The sequence below is a fragment of the Prinia subflava genome, chromosome 1 (assembly GCF_021018805.1).
Source record: "Prinia subflava isolate CZ2003 ecotype Zambia chromosome 1, Cam_Psub_1.2, whole genome shotgun sequence".
Taxonomy (NCBI): Eukaryota; Metazoa; Chordata; class Aves; order Passeriformes; family Cisticolidae; genus Prinia; species Prinia subflava.
In genome coordinates this window covers 98,149,307-98,172,128 of record NC_086247.1, presented here as the reverse complement: position 1 = coordinate 98,172,128, position 22,822 = coordinate 98,149,307, and the positions used below count along the sequence as shown (strand labels likewise).

The window sequence follows — 22,822 nt, the reverse complement described above, 5'->3', positions numbered from 1 at the left end:
CTTCCCGCACCTTCCCTTCCCTTCCCTTCCCGCACCTTCCCTTCCCTTCCCGCACCTTCCCTTCCCTTCCCTTCCCTTCCCTTCCCTTCCCTTCCCTTCCCTTCCCTTCCCTTCCCTTCCCTTCCCTTCCCTTCCCTTCCCTTCCCTTCCCTCCCTTCCCTTCCCTTCCCTTCCCTTCCCTTCCCTTCCCTTCCTTCCCTTCCCTTCCCTTCCCTTCCCTTCCCTTCCCTTCCCTTCCCTTCCCTTCCCTTCCCTTCCCTTCCCTTCCCTTCCCTTCCCTTCCCTTCCCTTCCCTTCCCTTCCCTTCCCTTCCCTTCCCTTCCCTTCCCTTCCCTTCCCTTCCCTTCCCTTCCCGCACCTTCCCGCACCTTCCCGCACCTTCCCGCACCTTCCCGCACCTTCCCGCACCTTCCCTTCCCTTCCCTTCCCGCACCTTCCCTTCCCTTCCCGCACCTTCCCTTCCCTTCCCGCACCTTCCCTTCCCGCACCTTCCCTTCCCGCACCTTCCCTTCCCGCACCTTCCCGCACCTTCCCGCACCTTCCCGCACCTTCCCTTCCCGCACCTTCCCTTCCCTTCCCTTCCCTTCCCTTTCCTTCCCTTCCCTTCCCTTCCCTTCCCTTCCCTTCCCGCACCTTCCCTTCCCGCACCTTCCCTTCCCGCACCTTCCCTTCCCGCACCTTCCCTTCCCACACCTTCCCTTCCCGCACCTTCCCTTCCCTTCCCGCACCTTCCCTTCCCGCACCTTCCCTTCCCTTCCCTTCCCGCACCTTCCCTTCCCTTCCCGCACCTTCCCTTCCCTTCCCGCACCTTCCCTTCCTGCACCTTCCCTTCCCGCACCTTCCCTTCCCTTCCCGCACCGCACCGCACCTTCCCGCACCGCACCTTCCCGCACCTTCCCGCACCGCACCTTCCCGCACCTTCCCGCACCTTCCCGCACCTTCCCGCACCTTCCCGCACCTTCCCTTCCCGCACCTTCCCGCACCTTCCCGCACCTTCCCGCACCTTCCCTTCCCGCACCTTCCCGCACCTTCCCGCACCTTCCCGCACCTTCCCGCACCTTCCTCCAAAAATAAGCCCATCATATTGTACCTCTGGACACCAAGACAGACCACTGAACTGCTTTAGCCTGGTTAAGATCAGCAACTCATCTGTTTTTTTAAATACTGGCTTGTCTATCACATATAGCTCTTATATATAGTCATGAATTATGATGTTGTCATATGTATATAGACATGATGTAGACATGAAGTCATATCACTCCAAACTAGCCCCCTTTTGCAGAGGTATGAGGGCCACCTTCATCAAGCATGAATTGCTGGCACCTGGTCAAAATGGCACAAAGGAGCTCTGGCAAGTGGCTGTATTCAGTGCTACAGAGGAAGGCAAAAGAACCTGGGAACACTTGCTAGCTCTTCTTGAGGGGATAAAAAATGTTCTTCTCCACAGCTCCATGTCACAACAGACCACCTTCCAGGTGCATGAGCACCAGGCAGCAATCTAGCCAAAAGGGATTAGAGAAGGCTGGAGCAGTGGTCATGTTGCATGCTGGAAAGGAAGGCAAAAACCCCTGAGGACCAGTGCCAATCTGCCTGGAGGGAAAATTCCTTTCTAATCCCAGCACTAGTGGCCAGGTGTTCCCTCAGCATGTGGGCAAGACCTGCTTCATCATCATCCAACAGGCTGGTCACACCTCTCTGGACCTGCCCAATCCCCATTCTGTGTCAACCTAGAGCCATCCCAGGGACTTCTGAGAGTGGCCAAATGCCCTCAGCCTGATCATCTTTGAGAGCAAGGACCCTTTCCTCTCTAGACAGTGTGCTCCAAACCATTGGGAACTCTTACAACATCTCTGCATCTCATTTCTTATGACTGCTGCACCAGATTCCAGAGGGGATGAGGATGGAGAATTCCGTAATGTTCCTTGAGAAGGTGTAGCAGGATGGCTTATATCATAAAGTAGAGCTATCCACAACTGGGCCTAAGACCAGGCCTCAGGCCTGGGCCTAGTAGGCCTAGTACGTCCAACATACGTAGTACCAGATAAGGTTATCTGGTATTGGGAATGTGTTAAGGTAGGAGTGCTAATAGCATAGAACAGTTACTGAGAAAACACGGTGGCTGCCTTAAACTGCAATAGCTTACATACTTCTTTACTCTCACTGCCTATCAGAATGCACCTGTTCTTGTAAACTATTCTGTCTGTATTTAACCCGCCATCTCAAGGAATAAAGGGGAGAACCTGCGATATAACCATATTGGTTTGGACCCTCGTTTTCTCTAGTCCCCAATCTTTATCTGATCCCAGCTTTCAAGAAGGCATTCCTTTGGTTTCACCAGTGCTCTCCAGATGAGAAAGCTTTGGACACCTCCAGGGATAGGTGATTCTTCTCATCTCCAGCAGTCTCATCCAGCCTTCTCTTCTTCTTCTCTTCCTTCCTCAGCCCCGTCCAGGTAATTCCACCAGCTCCCCAAGGACTTCCTTCCAGACATCTACAGGCTCACCCCAGCTCAGCTTTGACAGTTGGACATGGGAGGATGCTCCCTTTTGTCCTGCCCCAGGCAGTCCAGTGACTGCTGTAGGTGGTGGTACTTAGATATGGGGGTGATGGGGCCCCCCATGCCCAGCCCTACCTGCAGCAGCCCTACCAACTTGCTCTCTAGCCAGTGTCCTTTAGAGCCTTTGGGGAGATTCAAGAAGGCCCAGGATGCTGTCCCTGCCCTTGGTTGTCATGCACTGGGCACAGCTGCTGGGCAGCCCTGATGCATCCTCTGCCACTTGGCTCTCAAGGACCAACCAATGTTTTTACTCATCTCTCAGGCCACAGTAGAACCCAACCCTGCAGCCCAGAGACCTACTATAATAGCAGAGAGAGCTCCTCTCTCTCTGCATCAGAGCTAACTCCCTGAGACCATGCAACAAAGGACTCCGTCTGTCTGGACACAATCTCTTTTCCTGGAGTACAAGGGGACTGATTTTGGCAATTGCAGTTTGGTGGAAAGCCAAAGTCTAACTAAAGCCATAGGTGTGGATGTATGGTGCCAACGGACCACCATGGATTTTGCACAGCTTTGGAAAACAAGTGAGAGGAGATAACACTGGTGAGGTGGAAAGGTCAGTCATTTTTAGACCTTAAACATTTAGATTTGTTCCCAAAGGACACCAGTTCACAAGGAACATGTTCACTTGATTATCTGATTTATGAAATCTAAACATGCATGTAAGGCTCAGTTTGAATCCCATCACAACCTTTACAACACTTGCTTTACTCATGACCTTAAGCTTCATGAAATAAGCTTTCATAAGTCTTACCGACTCCAAATCAGCACCAATTCCTTTGATAAAAATGACCTGCTGTGATGGCTGAGCAACCATAGTTAAATTATACCACCACTTACATGCAGTAATTGACATTGTAAGCACCGGTATCAAGAGCACTGGGATGCCTTACTGTTGACACGCAAGGTAACTGCTCAGATGCAGAGGGGGTGCAAACCCACCATCTGATGCTACAAGCTGCATTCTGAGATAGATAAGGAAGAAGGAGAATAAGAAGCAGACCCTGCAGAGTGGGGTGATGCTTTATATCATGCTAATTTCCTCCCTTACTCAACTTGTTCAGGTGTAAAACTTCCCCCCTGTCCCCAGGGAGGTATCAGGACACTCACATTTACACAGAGGCCTGAAGATATCCATCCTTTCCAATGGAGCATGACTGGCTCAAGTATCCTGATGTGAAAGGCAGCTGTCATGTCTTAGAAGGTGTCCTAAACCATCAAAGACCCTCAAAGTGCCCCCTGACTCATTTCTAAGGCCTTCTGCCAGAGGACTGCACATGATCCACAGTTTTACCTCAGACAGTGTAAAACTTCCCATCCAGGGGAGATACCTGGGCATTCTCACCTTAACCTGAGTGTATATTAACTCATTGAACTTTGTGCTTTGGGGGCTTTCCCCAACCCCAATAAATCAAGACTGCAACCAGCAGTGTTGGATGGACATCAAAATTCCAAAAATCAAGTCTCATCACTGGATCCACAGGTGATGATATCTTTCTACTCTTAGCTTTTCTTTTTCTTTCTTTCCTTTGTTCTGGTTTCAAGGCCAAATGTCAGCCAAGGAAGGTGCAAACCTTTCTGGAATGGAAGGACAATCTCTCCCTCTAAGTTATTGTAACTTTGAAATTATGGAGCTTCCAGGCAAAAATGTAGGAAAAATAAATAACTGTTCTTTATTTTTTATACACATATATGTACCAGAACAGAACAAACAACAACACAAGAACAGAAGTTCCTCCACTTGCTGAGCAGTTTCACCATTGGTGTAATTATGACCACGGCTGGCAGAGAGAGCTGTTGGCTCTGGGAAGGCAGACAGCCTTACTGACTCTCCCGAGGCCAGCAAGAGCGACTCTGATGTGAGCTCTGCAACCTCCCTAGGGGGTGGTGGCTCGGGCAAAGGGGAAGAGGAGAAATTGCTCCTTTTGTAAACTTAAGGGCAGCAGTCATCTTGAGATCACCAGCAGCTGGTAGAAGTAGTGAAAGCAGGCAGATCCGATCGCAGTGTCAAGTTACAATGTAGCAATATCCCAGGCCATGCACACACCCTCCGCAACATATACAACCACTCCCCCGATCCCAAATGGAAGGAAGCCGGTCTCAGCCCCATCCCTGCAGGGTCCCCAGCTGAGTTTACTCATATTGTAATATTCCCCAAATGGCAAGAGTCAGGGAGGAACAGTGATAATTCCCAGCACAAATGATCATGGGATACCCCATTGCCATGAGCCACCCCCCAAACATACATTTCCTTAAGGGTTATTTTTATGATTTTATACTGCTATATGTCTACAGATAATAACCAGAAGGAATGAAATCCTTCCTTGCCACTGCATTTTTATAAAATAAACCCTATGGATAGAGATAGAGATGATGATAGAGATAGAGATAGAGATAGAGATAGAGATAGAGATAGAGATAGAGATAGAGATAGAGATAGAGATAGAGATAGAGATAGAGATAGAGATAGAGATAGAGATAGAGATAGAGATGTAGATACAGATACAGACACAGATACAGACACAGATACAGATACAGATACAGATACAGATACAGATACAGATACAGATACAGATACAGATACAGATTCAGATACAAATAATGGTCATTCAGTGTCATTTCACTCTTAATCTGCCCCAAGGGATCTATTAATAGGAACCCCAGTTACCTTGCTTTCAGGGATGAGTAACAGGCTCAACACACATAAATCTCTGGGCCTGGCAGGGTGGTAGGAGGAGTGGCCAACCTTGCTGCCATCTAGAATATTTGAAAAATCATGGAGATCAGGGCATATCCCTGAAGCATGGAAGAAAGCAAATGACATACCCTTCTTTAAAAAAGGTCCCAAAGAGGAAACTACAGGCCCATTAGTCCTAATTTGCTCCTGGGAAGGTAACAGAACAAGTCCTGCTAGAAACTATTACAAAACAAATTATGCAGATGATTGGGGAAAAGTCGGCACACTCTGGGTGAAGGGAAATCATACAAGATTAACCTAACCTGATCACATGCTACAATGAAATAATGGATTTCACCATGGCACTACATGGTGGAAGCAGTGGGTGTCGTTTACCTGGACTTCAGCAAAATGTTCAGTGCTGTTTTCCATCCTACAGCCTTCTCCTGGTAGAACTGACAAGATACAGACTACATGTGTGGTCTGTGAGTTGGATAAGAAATTTGCTTGAAGGCCATACTCAGCTGGTGGTGATTAATGGTTTTTACTCAGGCTGGCAGCTGTCATCAGGGAGGTCCTCCAGGTATCAATACCAAGACCCCCACTGTTTTGCATTATAATACACATTCTGTATAAGACTGAAAGCACACTCACCAAATTTGCTGATGACACTAAACTGGATAATGATGTGGACATGTTAAAATGAAGAGCCATCTTACAGAGAGATGTGGACTGGCCAGCAATGTGGGCTAGCAAGACCAAGTTTAACAAAGGCAAGTGAAAAATTGTTCATCTGGGACATCATAACCGGAGCCCAGTATGGGCTAGGATCTGTGTGGCTGAGTAGTCTTGCTAAAATGGACTTGGGGGCCTTTGTAGACATGCTGAACATAAGTCAGCAGTGTGCCAGTGCAGCAATAAAAGCACATCTGATCCTGGACTGCATCTGTAGAGACATTGCTATCAGAGTCAGGGACACAATCATCCTATTCAGTACTGCCCCTGAAGTACTGTGTCCAGTTATATCTCCACAATTCAAAAATGCAGACATACTGGAGAGATTCCAAAGGAGGCCCATGAAGATGATCAAAAGGCTGGTGAGACTGCTGTATGAGGAAAGATGAGAAGTTAGACCTTTTCTCCTTGGACAAGGCTCAGGGCCTCATCACAGTATTCCAGTACTTAAATGGCAGCTCTGAAGAGGATGCAGGGTCTCCTCATGAGCAGCCTCATGAAGAAGAGGGGCAACAAGTACAGGTTGGACAGGAGATGTTTTATCTTGGTATAAGAAAATTTTTACAGTCAGCACAATCAAACAATAACCTTCCCATGGACACTGTAGAGCCCCTATCACTAGAAGTTTTGAGGATACAACAGCATAAGGTGCTAGATAATCCTGTCTAGGCTCCTTTTCCCACAAAATATTGAATGAGATGATCCAGCCTGGGCTGAAAAAAAACGTAAATCACAATGCTTGCATGTTATAAATATGAGCCAATCTTAATTAATAAAATAATTTTTATTAATTAAAGAATAATAGATCAAAAATTTTGGGCAAACAAGCAATCAAAAGTACAGTGCCAATTACCTGGGATTGACACTAGGTGAACCAGTCACAGCCCCTAGTGTGCTGTAACCCCTTCGTTCGTGAATTGGCCCCTTTTGGAGTTCATGTTTTATACAGTTTATTTAGCCCACAGCAGAGGATTTCCACACAGTTCCTTGTTTTTTGGGGTGGTTATTCAAATGCATCTTGGTCGTCGGTCTGCAGAATAGGGCTTCCTCTTGGAGGGAGGAGTGTTCATTTCTCTCCTCCAGTGAGTGAATGGAAAACAAAGTTCTGAATGAACGGGCGTCCTCCTCTGATGATATCTATGATGATGGCAGGGGGTTCACAGCTCCACTGTTCCAGGAGGAGGACTGATTTCCATGTTGATGTGTCTTCTATTCTGATGCCAATTTTGAGCATTGCACTGTCCTCCTCTGAATGGCCGTTCCTGGGTGTTACCTGTCTTGAGATTAGTCAGTTTCGTTCCTGACGTCAGCCAGTGTTTCATTTTACAGAGTATATTTACAGGTTACATACAGTGAAACACGAATTAATATACCGTGTTTATTACATGCAGAAACAGTTTCACTGTATCCACACCACAGCTGAGGAAATGTCAGGCTTTTCCCACTGTGCTGGTTTGTCCTGAAAGAGTGTGCTTGACATCATCCAAAAATCCCCAGAAATCAGCCAAGGACAGGATTAATTCTTTGTGGTAGCTGTGAAGGCACAGAGCCTGGGGTGGTGTGGTCATGGCCAAGACCCTGATGTTAATCAATACCATCTCACAACATTTGAGAACAACTGGGCAGGGGGAGGGGGCAGGGAGAAAGGGACCCTCACTCTCTCTCTCCCTCTCTCTCTCTCTCCTCCCGCAACCCCGTCCCCCCCCCCCCCCCCCCCCACCTCTGCCCCTCTCTCTTCTAAACGAAGGTCATTCCTTTCCAGGGAAACAAGCATTGCAAATGGCAGGATGGCTTGACATGATTTCATTGTCCCAGGCTTGACCATTTTCCATGTAAATCACCTTCTCTTTGTGCACTTTTGTTATTAGTATTGTTGCTGTTTCCAGTAAATTACTCTTCCCTCAACCCGTGATTTTCACCTTTTGTTCTCCCAATTCTCAACTCCATCCCCAGAGCAGGAAGGGGAGGGGAAGAGGGGGAGCAAGCAAGCAGTATCTGCTATTTCGGTGGGTGCACTGAACTGGACATTACCACTCTTAAACCACAACAGCCACCCACCTAACTCTTTGTATTTTCTAAGGTCACATTCTTCAGAAGAAAACAATTAGAGGGAGGATAGTACTACTACTACTGCCATTACTACTACTACTACTACTACTGCTGCTACTACTACTACTACTGATATTATTATTATTAATAATAATCATAATTTTCAAGTCTGTAAAAGAAGGCTTTCAGTCTCTTGAGACTTATTTAAAGAATACTATTTCTTGAACAAGCAGCCTGGATTCAGGCCAGAATGTAAGCACAATATATTCAGAAGGAAAACAAAAATCCTAAAACTTGACACAATTATAAAATTTCAAAGAACAATTCCAAAATATCCATATCCAGATTTCTCAAACTATCATCAGTATCAGTTGCAGATTCAATCAGCCGCAGCAAGAATTAGTCTCTCAGAGCAGAACTGCAGATACAACTGATTATTACCTGAATACATGCAGTGTCCTTTCAGTGTCAAATAAGAAGGTTTTGTTGTACTCAACTTTAATATATAGATTTTTGAAATGCACCTTTAAGATGCAGGAATTTCATCAAGAGCTGAATAAGAAAAGCTGAAAAAATAAATACATACAACTGAAGCAAATAGGTTTTTTATTACTTTAGATTTCTTATGAAAGAAACAAGGGATACAACCTTATTGGTTAATCAATCAGTACTTTGTAGATTTTTTTCCCCCGATGGAAATCTAAATCCTCATTATTTAATTTTGATATGATGGCATAATGTGGCATCACAAAATATATAGTCTCATATTCTTAAATATAATCAGCCTGTTCATTCAATATGAAGAGTTACATGAGCTAGTTTCCAATGGTGAGGTTTGTAAAAGCAAAGTCATTAGAAATCATGAATTTCAGTGAAGTATACTGCAACCTGGATTTAGATTGGTCTGTGCATGTTTATAAACACTAATCCATACACTGAACGGGTTTAGCATACAATGAAAACAGCTCAACATCTAATAGTCTTTACAGTGCTTTTCTCTCTTTCAAAACACAATTTAATAAAAGTTTAGGAAGTCCTATTGTAAGAAATATATTCGTAAAATTAGTAAGCTTTCAGAAAGTGTTATTTATTTGAGTACAACAGGGTGGTAATATAGTAAGAAGATAACTTCCTAGCTGAAGTCAGCTGGGGTCCATCCACTTCACAGCTAGCTTGATTAAGTTCTGTATGCAACCTGATAGACATTCACTGAGATAAGTCCATGTCATGGTTTGACACTGGCCAAATGCCAGGTATCCACGAAAGCTGCTCATTCACCCTCCCCTACTATAGTTGAGCAAGGGAGAGAAAAAATTAACAAAGGGGTCATGAGTTGAGATAGACAGGAGAAAAAATTTCCAAGGGCAAAGCAGGCTCATCTTAGAGTAACAAAGTGAGTTTATTAGTAACAAAATCAGAAGTAGATAATAAGAAGTAAAACAAGCTCTTAAAACACCTTTTTCTCCCCCAACCCCTCCCTCTTTCTCACTGACAGCACAGGGAGACAGGGCATGGGGGTTTTGGTCAGTTTGTCTTCCAAGGTTTTCTTCAACTGCTCAGGGGGAGTTCTTCCCCTGCTACACCATGGGGTCCCTTCACATGGCTGACATTTCTCTGTGAACTTCTCCAGCGTGGTTCCAATCTCACAAGCAACAATCCTCCCAAAATTGCTGCAATGTGAGTCCCACCCATGTGGAACAGTCCTGACAAAACAGCTGCAGAGTGGCTCACTCTTCCACAGGGGACAGTCTTTCAGCTTAGAAGCAGGAGCCCCCTTTCCACTGGGTCTTCCACTGGATCACAGCCCCCTCCAGGCATCCACCTGCTCCAGCCTAAGTACCTTCCCCATGGGGTGTGAATGGATCTATGCATCCCCCATGGACCCCGATGGGCTGCAGGGGGACAGCTGCCTCACCATGGTCATCACCACAGCCTGCCGAGGAATCTTGGCTTCAGTGCCTGGAGCCACCTCCTCCCCTTCTTCCTTCACTGACTTAGGTATGTCCATGTTGTTTCCCTCACATGTTCTCACCTCCTCCTCTTCTCTAGCTGGAATTCAAATGCCCCCCCACTTAATTTTGATTTTCTTCTTAAATATGTTATCACAGAGGCATTACCATAATTTCTAATTGGCCCAGACTTGGCCAGTGGCTTGTCCACCTTCAGAGCCATCAGGGATTGGCTCTGCTGGACATGGTGGAAGCTTCCAGCAGCTTCTCACAGAAGCCAAGTCTGTGGCCCCCCCAAAAACCAGACAACGCAAAACCAACACAGTCCACCAGCCACTCATTAGAGAGCACCTGTAGAACTTCATTAGTCCTTTCCAAAACTTCCAGTCTGACACTAATCTGCAACATCCATAGTCAACATTCCAGCACATATCATATTTAATAGCCTTCGACACATAAAGTGTGCCTGATTGCAATGTACAAAGAAGTACTACTATCCCAGAAGCAAGTCCCCTACATAAATCTGTTTTTCTCCAAGTTTCACTATCATCTCCTCATTCACTGGTAATGAACAAGAAGTTTGTGGTCTCCAGTTTAAGAAAAGATTTTGAACTTCCCATGGATGTCTTTCTAAGGTTTTAAAATGTAGGAGAAATTTCAGTGGCTTCCCTCCCTCCCATTTTGTCTCCTCTGCAAGGAGGATCTAGATTGTAAACCTCTGCTCCATCTGATGTTCTAAATGCTGATGCATAATAGCTGAGAATTTTAGACACTTGAGGCAAGAAAAGTACTGAGAAAGGGTAACAGTCAGAAAGTCTCAAATTACATAGTATAACTTTCAAAGTATTTCAGAATATATGCTGTTGGATTTTGTACTCACCTCCTGCTCTCAGACTCAGGCTCTGAACTGAAAAAGGAGTTTGAAAACTTAAACATTTTAAGAAAGTAAAATTATGTCACCTTGACTAAAGCTTGCACCAATGTCATCATATGATTAGGGATGGCAGTAGACAATGACACAGACTCTCCATTCTCAGAAGGCAAAGAGAAACAATCTTTATTGTTTCTCCATTCTTTTATACACATTTGTGAGAAAGAGAGATGATTGGACATTCAGAACAACACCCCTTGAACACACTTGCGAGTAAATAGCAAGTTGGGCAAACACAGCTGCAAGGACAAATAACAACACCTATGGAAACTGTTTTTCACTTCCAAGGACTGTTAACAATTTCCCAGGCCAGTGTGAGAAAGTTATGTGCCTCAATTTTTCATAGACTCAGACTCTGCTGTTGCTGCCTGATTTCTCCCTCTGATCAGATTTTCAGCATCCATACACCAACTCAGTAAATTTTGGGCTAGCAATGCAGAAATCAGAGGTTAATCTCTGGGGAAATTCAGGTGTTGCAGAAATTAGCATGTCCTTATCATGATCAAGTTATGAAAACTGGTCTCTGGGTCAAACAGAAAAATAATAGACGACAATGACCAAATTTGAAATAACATTTTCACTGTTTTGAACATATCTGCTTTGTTTTGAAAAAGTACACCGGAAAATAAAGCTTAAGAGACACAATGTCAGAACTTGGCTGTCAAAAACATATTTATGACCTACATTTTTGTTAGCAGGGTAATATTTTTTTCTTTTCTTTCAAGAAGAAATTCAGGGGTATTTGTAATGCTAAAAACTACAGTCTGAAGTAGCTCTGTGCACAAAAGTGTAATAGCATCCATGTTTTTCATCTCAGTTTCTAAATTTCCTTTGCGGGATTCAACTAGCAAATGGTTTGCTCTCCAAATAACAGGAGGTCACTTCAATTAATCTAAACACTGTTTCATCTGTAAGCACATGGAAGATGAGAGACAGCATGCCCATGTGTATTAGTTAGATTAATTTAGCAATTTCACAGGAGCAGATCTAAACTGTCACCACAACTCTAAAATAATTTTTAAAATGTCAAGTGTCCTTGATTTTCAGATGATGCCTTGATGAAAACAGAAGAAGCTCAAAATGTACGTTCTTGTTATAGTATAATTTGCTCCCTAAATTATATTTTGTAATTAGAAGAATGATATTTAAAATGCACCCTTGGCAATGTTAATAAAATATGTCAACTACTGACCAAGGCAGCAACTACTGACTACAAAGTAGTCAAACAAGTATCATTTAACTGGATTGCCGCTTTCACCAATATTTGACATTAGGTATCAAAAGAGGCAGTCCTGTCCTTTCATCTTGCATTTATTTGCTAATCTGCACAGAGATGACACTGAAAGAAAAGCAGACACTGATTTTATCCAGGATCAGTTCCTCATTTTGATGCATTTCCCAGACACAGTACCATCTGCAGTGGCTGAAGGTGATGAGAAAGTAGAAACATATTGAGAGGAAATTGCAGAACTACTTCTTTCAGTGGTACCAGTGGTTTGCAACACCTTTGAAACTCAAAAAGTTTTTGTCTGACTCACTCACTTCTACTGGTAAAAACAGACAAAATAAAAAGCAATACACAGAGTAAGAACATCACATTTCTAATTATCTCACTGATTAACATTCCTATCAATACAACCAGTAAACCAGAAAAATGAGAAAGAGGTTTTAAGCTTAGTTTTAATAGCACTATTGCTGATTGCTTTGAACCATGTGAAAACTTCCCTGTGGAAAGCTGGCTGGAGGTAAAATTAGAGGAAATTGAGAAGTTATATTTACATACTAACAGAAGTTATAAAGTTATGGAAATTATAGGGTAAAATATAGTTGCTAGTCCCAGGATGGAATATGGTTGGCATATTCAAAACCTATTCCATGATGATTCCCTGTGCATATGATCTGCAACTCTAAGCTCCTGCTAAGAGGAAAGGAATGGTAGGTGAAGTGGAGTGGAGTGGAGTGGAGTGGAGTGGAGTGGAGTGGAGTGGAGTGGAGTGGAGTGGAGTGGAGTGGAGTGGAGTGGAGTGGAGTGGAGTGGAGTGGAGTGGAGTGGAGTGGAGTGGAGTGGAGTGGAGTGGAGTGGAGTGGAGTGGAGTGGAGTGGAGTGGAGTGGAGTGGAGTGGAGTGGAGTGGAGTGGAGTGGAGTGGAGTGGAGTAGAGTGGAGTGGAGTGGAGACACTGAGGTCAGTCAGTGTTAAAATTCTTGCAGGGAAGGGAACTCAATGGCACTCCTCAGCTAATAAACCACATACCACCTATCAACCAGGGGATATAGGGGAAGATGTCCTGCTGCTGAGCCAACAGCTGTGGAGAAATCACTCTCCTCAGATGAACATGGTTCATTAAAGCTGTGCTGGTTTTGCATTTATTGACATTTGGTGAGGAAAAAGAGGCTACCCATGGAAGTGATGTTTCTAAGAATAGTTGTAATGAAACCAATCAGTGATTAGGTTTGAATACTGACATCTGGTGAAGCATCTAGAAAGGTGACATGCGTCTGGGAATACACAAGTTGAAAATCAGGAAAAAAATCCCGGGAAGCTCTTTTCTTCCAGCCTGGGGAGAGGTAACTGGGTGCCGGCGGGATGGGCCCTGCTCTGCCTCATGACCCCCAGGCCTGGCACGGCCTGGCTGGGCCCTGCCACTGCTGCAGCCCTGGCAGGGCTGGGCCCGGAGGCTGCCGGGCAGGAGAGGGGAGGAGGGAAGGCTCTGTCCCAGCCAGACTGAGCTCCCAGTGGCTGCCAAGCAGAGAAAGGGAGGGAAACCCCCACCATGGGGATGCTACTGGTAAAATCCGAGCCGCTTTCCCCTCCCAGCACGGCTTTTGAAGAATCCTCTACTATAAACAGCTCCAGCCACCATTACCAAGATCCCTTGCCAAAGGAGTGGCCCCAGCCATGCAAAAAGTCATGCAGCTTAAGACCAGGAGTGGCTCTGCACTACGGGGAAAGACCATCATGGCTTCTTCAGGCTTGGGTGAAAATATTAACTCTCTCCTTGCACAGATGAAACTTACAAAGCACTAATCCTCTCTTAAGTGAGAGAAAAAGACAGAGTGAAGACATGTAAAGAGATAATATGAAGACATGAAAGTCAGTGAAAAAAGAGTCACATCTTAGATAAGAAAACAATGAAGAGATGCCTTGGTTTTAGGCTGAAATTCTTTTGTAAAGCCATAGTAACGGACTGTAATATACTGGAATATTCCTTTAAGTCATAAAAAGCATGTAATGGGGAGATGAGAGTTTTTAGATTGCAGATATAAGCAAAAGAATTTGTGGTGAACTAAGTAAATATTGAAGTAGCTATGATCTTATGAGAATCTTGAACAGAGAGAGATAAAATAAAGATCTACCCCCAGGAAAAGAAGAACATCTCTGTTCTTAAAGATGAGGATGATTTTAAAAATAGATGAAGAGAAACTTTGCTTTTGAACAGCTCCTCTTTAAAATGAGTTTACATGGCCTATTATGCAGCTGTGAGAAGGTTGAGTGATGTAGGAGGGACTTCACAAATGCAGATTCCCGGGTGGCTGTTATTTGTGAGAATTGAAGCCATAAGAAAACTATTCTTCTAGAAAAGTTACCATGACATGTCAAAAGAGACTTCTCGCTCCAAAACAATTTATAAAAGACTATTTTTAGAAGCGGTAAACTGACCCTAAAGTTTATGTTTTGTCTCTGCATGTTGTCAGTAAGAAAGAAAAAGAGCATGTGGAGAAGAGAAGTTTTGAAGGTTTTATTCTAATTCTTACTATTTTTTTCTCTCTTGCAGTTTTTTTAATAAAGTTTTCTTTATACCCTTTAAAGTTTAAGCGTGCTTTGCTTTTTTCCTAATCCTACCTCACAGCAGAAAAAGAGTAAATAATTCTAGTGAGCACTCAAACCACTACACTAACTAGTGCATTGGCCAGGAAACAAAAATAAGCTAATTAAAACCACTACAAAAGCATAATTGTAATGTTAACAATCCCAAAGTTACCCACCTCCAAGGTACAACTACACCTCACCGGGCACATGCTCTAAATTCTTTTTGAATGTATCTTTAAAAGCAAAACAAGATAATTTATAGCTATTTGTAACAAAGGTATGCCTGACTAGAGTCACTCAAGCTCCACCTAAATACAAAGAAATAGTATAAAAGTAAATGACGAATGAGGGAAAAATACAAAAAACAGTATAAAACCAGGTCGGGAATGGGGGCAAATTTAAGGAAGACTCCATCATAACTACTAGGATCAGTTGATGGGCTGAACCTGTCTTCTATCGAGTAAGAATCTTACTCTATGCATGCTGAATACTTTTGCTGGGGATTAGAGCTCATCTGTGTATTATTTTGAATGTTTTTTGCAGTCAGATACTATCACAGACCTGTCACAATTTTATATTAATAAGGAGTGTTATTCCCTAAACCGATAGTGTGACTCCTGCATGGGCACTAGCATTCACCAACAGTGAATAACGTAATCACACAAAGAGGAAAACCCACTGAGGAGTGTCCCATATGATGTTTTGGTGTATTTCTCTGACTAAGTGGATTAAATCCCCCTCCAATCCAGCAGGACTGCTCACTAAAGGGTCCCCCCAACAGGATGTTGACAGACTGGTCTGGCACAAGGTTCTCAAATTTCCTGGGACACTGCCAAATTAAATACTAAGGGTCAAGTGCATCTCCCCATTAAAGGTCAAGGAAACATCCCCTTTTCTTGTGACATTCCCCCTTATGTCCAGTGAAGGCACTTTAGTTTGTAGATACTAAATACACTTTTTAACATTGTTTTTCTGGTATTTTAAACATCTTCTTCAGAATTTATTTCCATTCAAACACTGTATTACACTTATTGCATTCTAGGTGGACAAAAATCTTTGGCAACCACTTCCTCAGAAAACCCCAACAAAAAAGTTCTTGCTTAAAAAATCCCTTTACAAGGAAGGAGAAAAAAATAAAAGAAGATAAAAGAACAAGAGAAAACTGCTTGGGGTTTTTTTACATTCTTGAGAAACTAAGTGAGAGCATACAAGCATGTGTGGTCATGACAACAAGGAAAAATATCAGTGAGTAACTTTCTGTTAATGCAGAAGGCCAGAATTTGCAGAGTTAAAAAAATTAAACAAACTGTGGAATGTTTCAGAATAAAAAAGTAAATACTCAACAATTCTCAGAGAAACATCAGTGTCTCACTATTCTTATTAGAAGAGTTCTACTCACTACTTTTGTCCAATTTGATCACTTTTCCCTTCTTCTCAGAAGAATTATGTATTTGAAAACTGTTGCATGCATATCCCTCACTTTATCTTTGACAGACTAATTACTCACTCTGTCCTTTTTTTCTAAAAGCATATTTTCTAGACCTCTAGATTACAGAAGTATATTAGGAGTGAGAGGGGCAGATACAGGTATTTCTCCAGATACAGTTATTGACAAGTATGATACAGTTATCCAGTTTTCCTTATAGAAAATAGAAAGAGAATGTCACTTCTAGGGCATGATTCAGCTCAGCCTAAGATTGATGTCTTAAATGTCAGATGAAAAACACCTTAAATCAATCTATTTCTCTTCATTGATTATAAAGGAAGCCAACATGATTACCTCAGTTGATGATGCCTTAAATTAAATTAAATCCTGCCCTGACCTAGTTATGTATGCTGCTTGTAGAGATCATGCTTGAGATGCTCTCCTTGAAAATAGTTGGTCTGTGTAGAAACAACCAGTAATACCGTGTGCAGTCATAGCTACAGCATAGGAGCTCAGCCTCACAAATGTCTAATATGATGGGGGAAAGTTCTTTTTGGAAAGGTTATCAAGTAGATTCAATAGAAAGTTGCCACGGAAACTCTTTCTTTTTCCATTGGTAGACTGCGGTTTGACAATAAGCTCCTGTGGCTGTGACCCTTGGGATCTGAGCTTTGTAATAGCAGCTAATTTCTCACAGGCACATTTATCCTCTTGCTGCACATACACAAAAAAGGAAACAATGTGAGCCACAGGAATAAAACAGTGATCCTAAAAAAAAAAAAAAAAAAAAAAAAGAAAAAAAAAAGAAAAAGAAAAAAAAAGAAACTCACTGACTTGTGCACAGCTAAAAGAATGCTAAACCAGAAGTTCAGCCTCTGATGTGTGTGAGGTTTGAGGTTTCCTGTTCATCAAAGGAACTGGCTTTCAAAATAAAAGATCCAGTAACCATCACAGAGCATCAAACCTTCTTAACCTCAGGTACCTGCCAGCTCTAATACAACATCAAATCAAATTATTCTCTAGCGTGGGGAAAATGCGGTAACTCCAGAGCACTTTATTAATAGATACTTAAATTAACAGTAGTACAATTGCATTCTCACTCAGCCAAACACACACCTCTGTTATCTGGAAATACAAGACTGATAGATACATTAAGTCAGTACTAAGATACTAAGATACAAAAGTAGGTGATGTTTTGGGAGGGCAAGTCTTAATTTTAAGAATCACAGAGACATAAGTACTTGTATTCTCACCTGACAGCAGAGCCTCAACTGCCTCTGGATTAGGAGCTTTTGTGAATGTCATCCACTATGAAGACAGAAAGGTTCTGATAACTATAAATAAAAGCATGCCTCTTCAAGATTTTAGTGCAGCCAGGTGTAAACAAGTTGTTCCTGAAAAATTAAGAAACCTAGAGCCTTCGTATCCATAGTAAAGGTATCTTAAACTATGTTTGCAGTGACAAAAACACTCAAAGAATAAAAAACCTAACCACAGTACTTTGCATTTGCCTTTTACTCCTGATCGCCCTGGATTATTTTCAACGGCCCTGATTCTGCCCAATACGTGCCACAAAACAGAACATAAGAGATCATGCAGTATTAGACTGATTCCCTCAACAGCAGTTACAGCACAGAAGTGCACACCTTCTGACCAGCAGCCCTATTTCCATTGCATAACCCAGTGCCATGGGAGGAAGCATTTCAAGGCTGGAGAGGAGCTACAGGAGTGCAGCCTGAAATTTTCCAGCTGGCACTCCTGAAGGGAACTAGTACACTGTGTGGTGCATAACTTCTCTCTTCCCTGGCCCAGAGGTTCATAAAGGAGAGAAGATGTCACAGCAGAGTCATGCCAAACTGCAAAGCCTGGCTTCACTGATAGGTAAGATATTTAACTGGGCCTGAACATGAGCCTGCAACTTGCCTTAGCAGTAAAGGCAGTTAACAGTGTCCTAGGCTTCATTAAGTGTTGCCAGCAGGCCAATGGAGATGATACTTCCCTACTCTGCATACTGATCAGATCACACTTGGAGTGCTGAGTCTAGGTCTGAACTTCTCTGAGCAAGAGAGAGATGGAGACACTGAAGAGAGTCCACCAAAAGTGGGCAAAGATAATTAAAAGACCTTATGGATAAACAAAGTCAAAGAGCTAAGACTCTTCAACCTGGAGAAGAGAAAGCTTAGGGGGATCTTTTAAGCGTGTAGATAGACCTGTAAGGGTGCAGAAAGGACAGTCACAGGCTCTTTACAGTGGTGCCCAGTGATAGGACCAAAGGCAATATGCACACACTGAAGAACAGAAGGTTCCCTCTGAACACAAAAAACACCTCTCAAGAAAAACACCTCTTTTTTCTTACTGCAAATTTGTCCAAGTACTGGCACTAAGTTTCTTAGAAGGTTTCAGAGCCTCCATACTTGAAGATATTAAAAAGCCATCTGAACATGGTCTTAGACAATTCTGGTATAGGTAGTATGCTTGAGCAAGGGGATTGAACAGGATGGCCTCCAGAAGTCTTTTCTACCCTTAAACACTCTGTGATCCTGTATGCTTTCACCTTTTGCCACAGCTACAAGTTGGACTGAGCAGACAGACCTCCTTGAGAATTCAGAGGCTCTAAAAAACCTGTCAGCTCTTGTGACCTTGCTCTACATTGTCTCATTTATGAACATTAGGTGAATAGGACATAGTTTTAGGACACACATAACCTTTCATCCTCTCCCTGTGCAAAGACTGCAATACTCAACAGCCTGGACTGATTCCTGTGGCAGTTCATAAAGACAAGCATTTCAGGCTAGTTGATTTACTAAAAAAGAAACATGTCTAACCTGACTTATTTTTTCCCTTTCATTGGATGTCTACAATGAACAGATTGTATAGATGCTAAACTACTATTCCTATTAACTGTTGCTATTTTTCCTGTAAAAAAGTGAGCTCAGAATACACATAATAGACTTTAAGGTATTAGGAAGTATGGCTGAGATAGTAACTATATGTCAGATCCACATTTCTTGCAGCAGGCTCTATCTACATTTTCTCTCACTGGGTCTATTCCAAAAGCCAAAAAGAAAAGAAGATCCACTGCCTCTATTTTCTGTTGTTTGTATCAGACAAAGAGATGACTGCATTTTCTCCCTCAAGAGATGAACACACTATTTTCATATTTGTGTAATTTGCATATGATTTGCATTTATTTTTTTCCAGCATCCTATTTTAATTTTTAATCTGTATGCACCCCTGGGATCATCACTTTGCCCACTAAGGTTTTCATCAAATATGGTGATATTTCATCAGATATTTTCCTACATATGAACAGATCCTACTCAGCAAAACAGTAGCATGCTGTGGGCTCTGTCTCTCAGTTCCTAGGAGAGTTCACTTTAAAGGAACTTCAAAACATGCAGTCTCTGGAAGTTTTATTTACAAAATGTTTGTGTTTACAAGGCAATAATCCCATTGTTTTCAATGGGGACTAAGTATACACCATTTCCTTTGCCCTTCTAGTTCATTCTGCAATCCCAGAACATCCAGATTTAGCCCTACATCTGTGAATGGCACTTCTCAGGAAATTTCTGTGATGCCTCTCCTCCCTCCCATCCAGGACAGGAAGGGGCCTCCAGCATCATCCAAGCCCAGGGGTGATCCAGAACACATCTAGCTAATACTTGAGGAAACATATGCCAGGAAGCCCATAGTTTGTTTTGTGTTTCCCTTGGAGGACACCCATATCTATTTCTGAACATGTAATTCATTTTTCCCATTCCTCTTTTCCTACATATCACTTCTAATGTTTTCCCAGAAAATCCAAAAAGCCAAGAGGACAAAAGAGTTAAACAAGGAGGGCAATTAAGTGTGAATGATGCCTTTACAACTCCTCTGTTTGGATCTTTAATTCCCAAGTCTTCTCTGACTTTTACGCTTTGTCATTTGTAATTCTCCTATATTTTTGTACAATTGCTGCATAGTTGCTTTACCTTTCTGTTTCCATAAAGTCAAACAAATGCACACATGAATATTTAAAATGAGGCCTAAGAAACTCCTTTCTTTGCCAATAACCTCAACACTTCATCTTCATGCTAACAGAAAGACAAGAAGAGGGAGACTTACTAGCTCCTTTTTAATCACAGGAATCCTGTATAGGTAATTATTTCACATGCCACACAGCAGAGTGGATTCACAGCTCAAGTACATCAGTGGCAGCTCTAACTGAAAATGCTCTTAAGTTTACTGCTTTTTCATCCACCAACATTTGCATGGGCAGTAGAAAAGGAGCATTACAATCTCTTATTTGAAGAGGCTTCATAATTCCTCTCCTTAAGTGTTCAGCAACTCAGTTTTAATCATCAGAGAATTCTCCCTTCTCACTCTTCTGTGTACTGTCTCAAGAACAGGAGATTGAATATGAACAGCTCTGTGGCTCTAGAAATGTTGCCAAAGTGGTTCAGTTAATGGAAGTGAACTGGGTTTCCAGCTCCTTTCAATCACTGTCACTCCACGGGTGTTGATGAGGATTTCCACGTGAACACTTTGGCACCCGTGCATGCACTCTTCGTGTAGTTTTTAAGCAGCATGGGATCAAATATAATGGACTTTAAGAGTTTTTTAGGATTCTGTTCAGGAGTCCAAATGTCTGAGTAATAAATCCTGCCCTGCAGCACTGCATAACCACGATATGAACAGACTGTACATTTTGCCTGCGCTTCAGAGAGCACGCCAAGAACAGGGCAGGATTTGCCACATTTAACTCATGAAATCAAATCTGATCTAACAAAACTTAATGCTTCTTTGGCTCACCTGCCAGGTGGAACAAATAGGAAGGGTTTCTCACAATGAACAACATGTGCAAAAATCTGGAAAAGATAATAATGAGAGGTAGATAAACCTCTCATAATATTCAATACAGCAAGTCAACCATACGATATAGTAACACTAAACCATTTCATAAGCTGCTGGTGCAGATGTTAGGACTATGACCTAGTCTTTTTTCTTTTCAGGTTGTGTGCTTTCTAAAGCTTGTAACAGAGGTGACCTGATAACATGATGCCATCTGATATAATTTTTTCAAGCAATTGATTTTCAGATTGATGACTAAAGTGTATATAGAAACTTCTGGTTTTTATAGAAACCAAGTGCTGCTTCACAGTTCCCTCACTGGCAATCTGCTGGTGAGTACGAGCAGACAGCTCTTTTCAGACACCTTTCTAGCAACTGGTCTCCAGTTCTGATGCAAAAGCATTTACTCACATAAATACACTCTGCATTTTAAAATATTTTCAAACAGACATCTTGGTTTTTAAGGCATATCACTGATTCTGGATGGAAAAATCTCTTAAGTCTTTCTAGAGACAGTGTTATTTCAGTAGTTTCAAAGGCAAGCAGGCCACAGTGAATGCTAAGTCTGTACAACAGAGGAAACATGAGGACAAACCAGTTTTGGCTTCTTGGTGGAGCAGGAGCTATCTGCCAGCCCACAGGTGCATAGCAGAAGGTATATGTACCTTCAAGGATCTCTGTGACAATGGTGTAAGGCCTTCAGCCTCAATACTAGTGGTGCAGCCGATGCAACACAGGGACAGTTATATCCGTGCTCCCTTAAAAGGTCTTAACAGCAATAGCTCTTTGCAGAAGACGGAGTATATTCATACTGAACTGAGTAGTTCAGAGATGACTACTCTCTTATATAGATCATCAGACCTATGACTCAGATTGAAATCAGCTTTGATTATCACTTTTTATTTTAAAATTTCAGATTATGGTGAAGAAAGAAAATGGGTTTTTTCCCTCAGCTTTGACGGAGATTTCTTAGATTTGCTTATATGATAGTTAAAAAAACAAAACAAAAACAAACAAAAGAACAAAACCCCACTTCAGACCAAATTATATTTTGACTTACTTGACTTACCAGGGTCAGAGTCAGAACATAATGCAGCCTGACAGATCTGTAATTCTGAAATTCTGGTAATGTTCAAGATGAAAAAAAATGGATTGTCTTTTAATCAATGGTCAGCAGTTGGAAGAAGAGACCATGTCCTTCCTCTAGGCTAATATAATGTGGTATAGTGCCACAAAATAAGGCCTATACATTCTGAAGATGCCTTTTTCAGAGTACATTCCATGGCAATAGTGATTATTACCAGTATATTTATTTGGTAGTCATTATAGATTCAGGAGTTGGGGAGTAAATCAGTATGAACTAAAGGAGCTTAATATTCTGCTGCTCATATCACATCAAGCATAAACCTGCTATCCTGCAAAATGTCCATTTTAATATGAGAGGAAAACACGCTTTGCACTTTGAGCACGTATATATTGGCACCTACATTCTCTAAAACTCTATGAGTTTTAGAGAATCCATTTTCTCCTTGGCTTTCCATTCTTTGCTCACTTCCTAGAGGGTTACAATTACAATAACTTGACATTTGAGGAAAATAGCAATTACTCTAGTTTAATCATGGGGTCTCAGGGTTATGATTCCCTGAGATTCTCCTAGGGGTTGCTGTTCCCCAAGGTAATAAGGGTTCCCCCAGGGTTGCTGTTCCCTGGGAGTTTCCTCGGGGTTGCTGTTCCCCGAGGTAATAAGGTTTTCAGTCTTCTCTTTGCCCTAGGTGTTTCACAACGAAGCCAGAGACGACAAGTTGAGTCCAGCAGTTCATGTTATCAAGGTTGTTTATTCTTAATTATCTATCAGTTCT

At 42.4% G+C, this 22,822-nt stretch overlaps 1 protein-coding gene across 10 annotated transcripts in view; it reads right to left on the bottom strand.

Annotated features, from left to right (window-relative positions):
- Nucleotides 1–22,822, bottom strand: part of PDE1C (phosphodiesterase 1C) — a 261,099-nt gene that overhangs the window by 231,190 nt on the left and 7,087 nt on the right. For 6 of the 10 annotated variants that reach the window (XM_063404870.1, XM_063404829.1, XM_063404836.1 and 3 more), the window contains exon 2: nucleotides 5,226–5,314. The exons of the other annotated variants lie outside the window; for them this stretch is intronic. In XM_063404870.1, coding sequence (XP_063260940.1) covers nucleotides 5,226–5,314 — 89 coding nt within the window. The remainder of the gene's footprint in view (nucleotides 1–5,225; nucleotides 5,315–22,822) is intronic. 10 annotated transcript variants of the gene reach the window in all.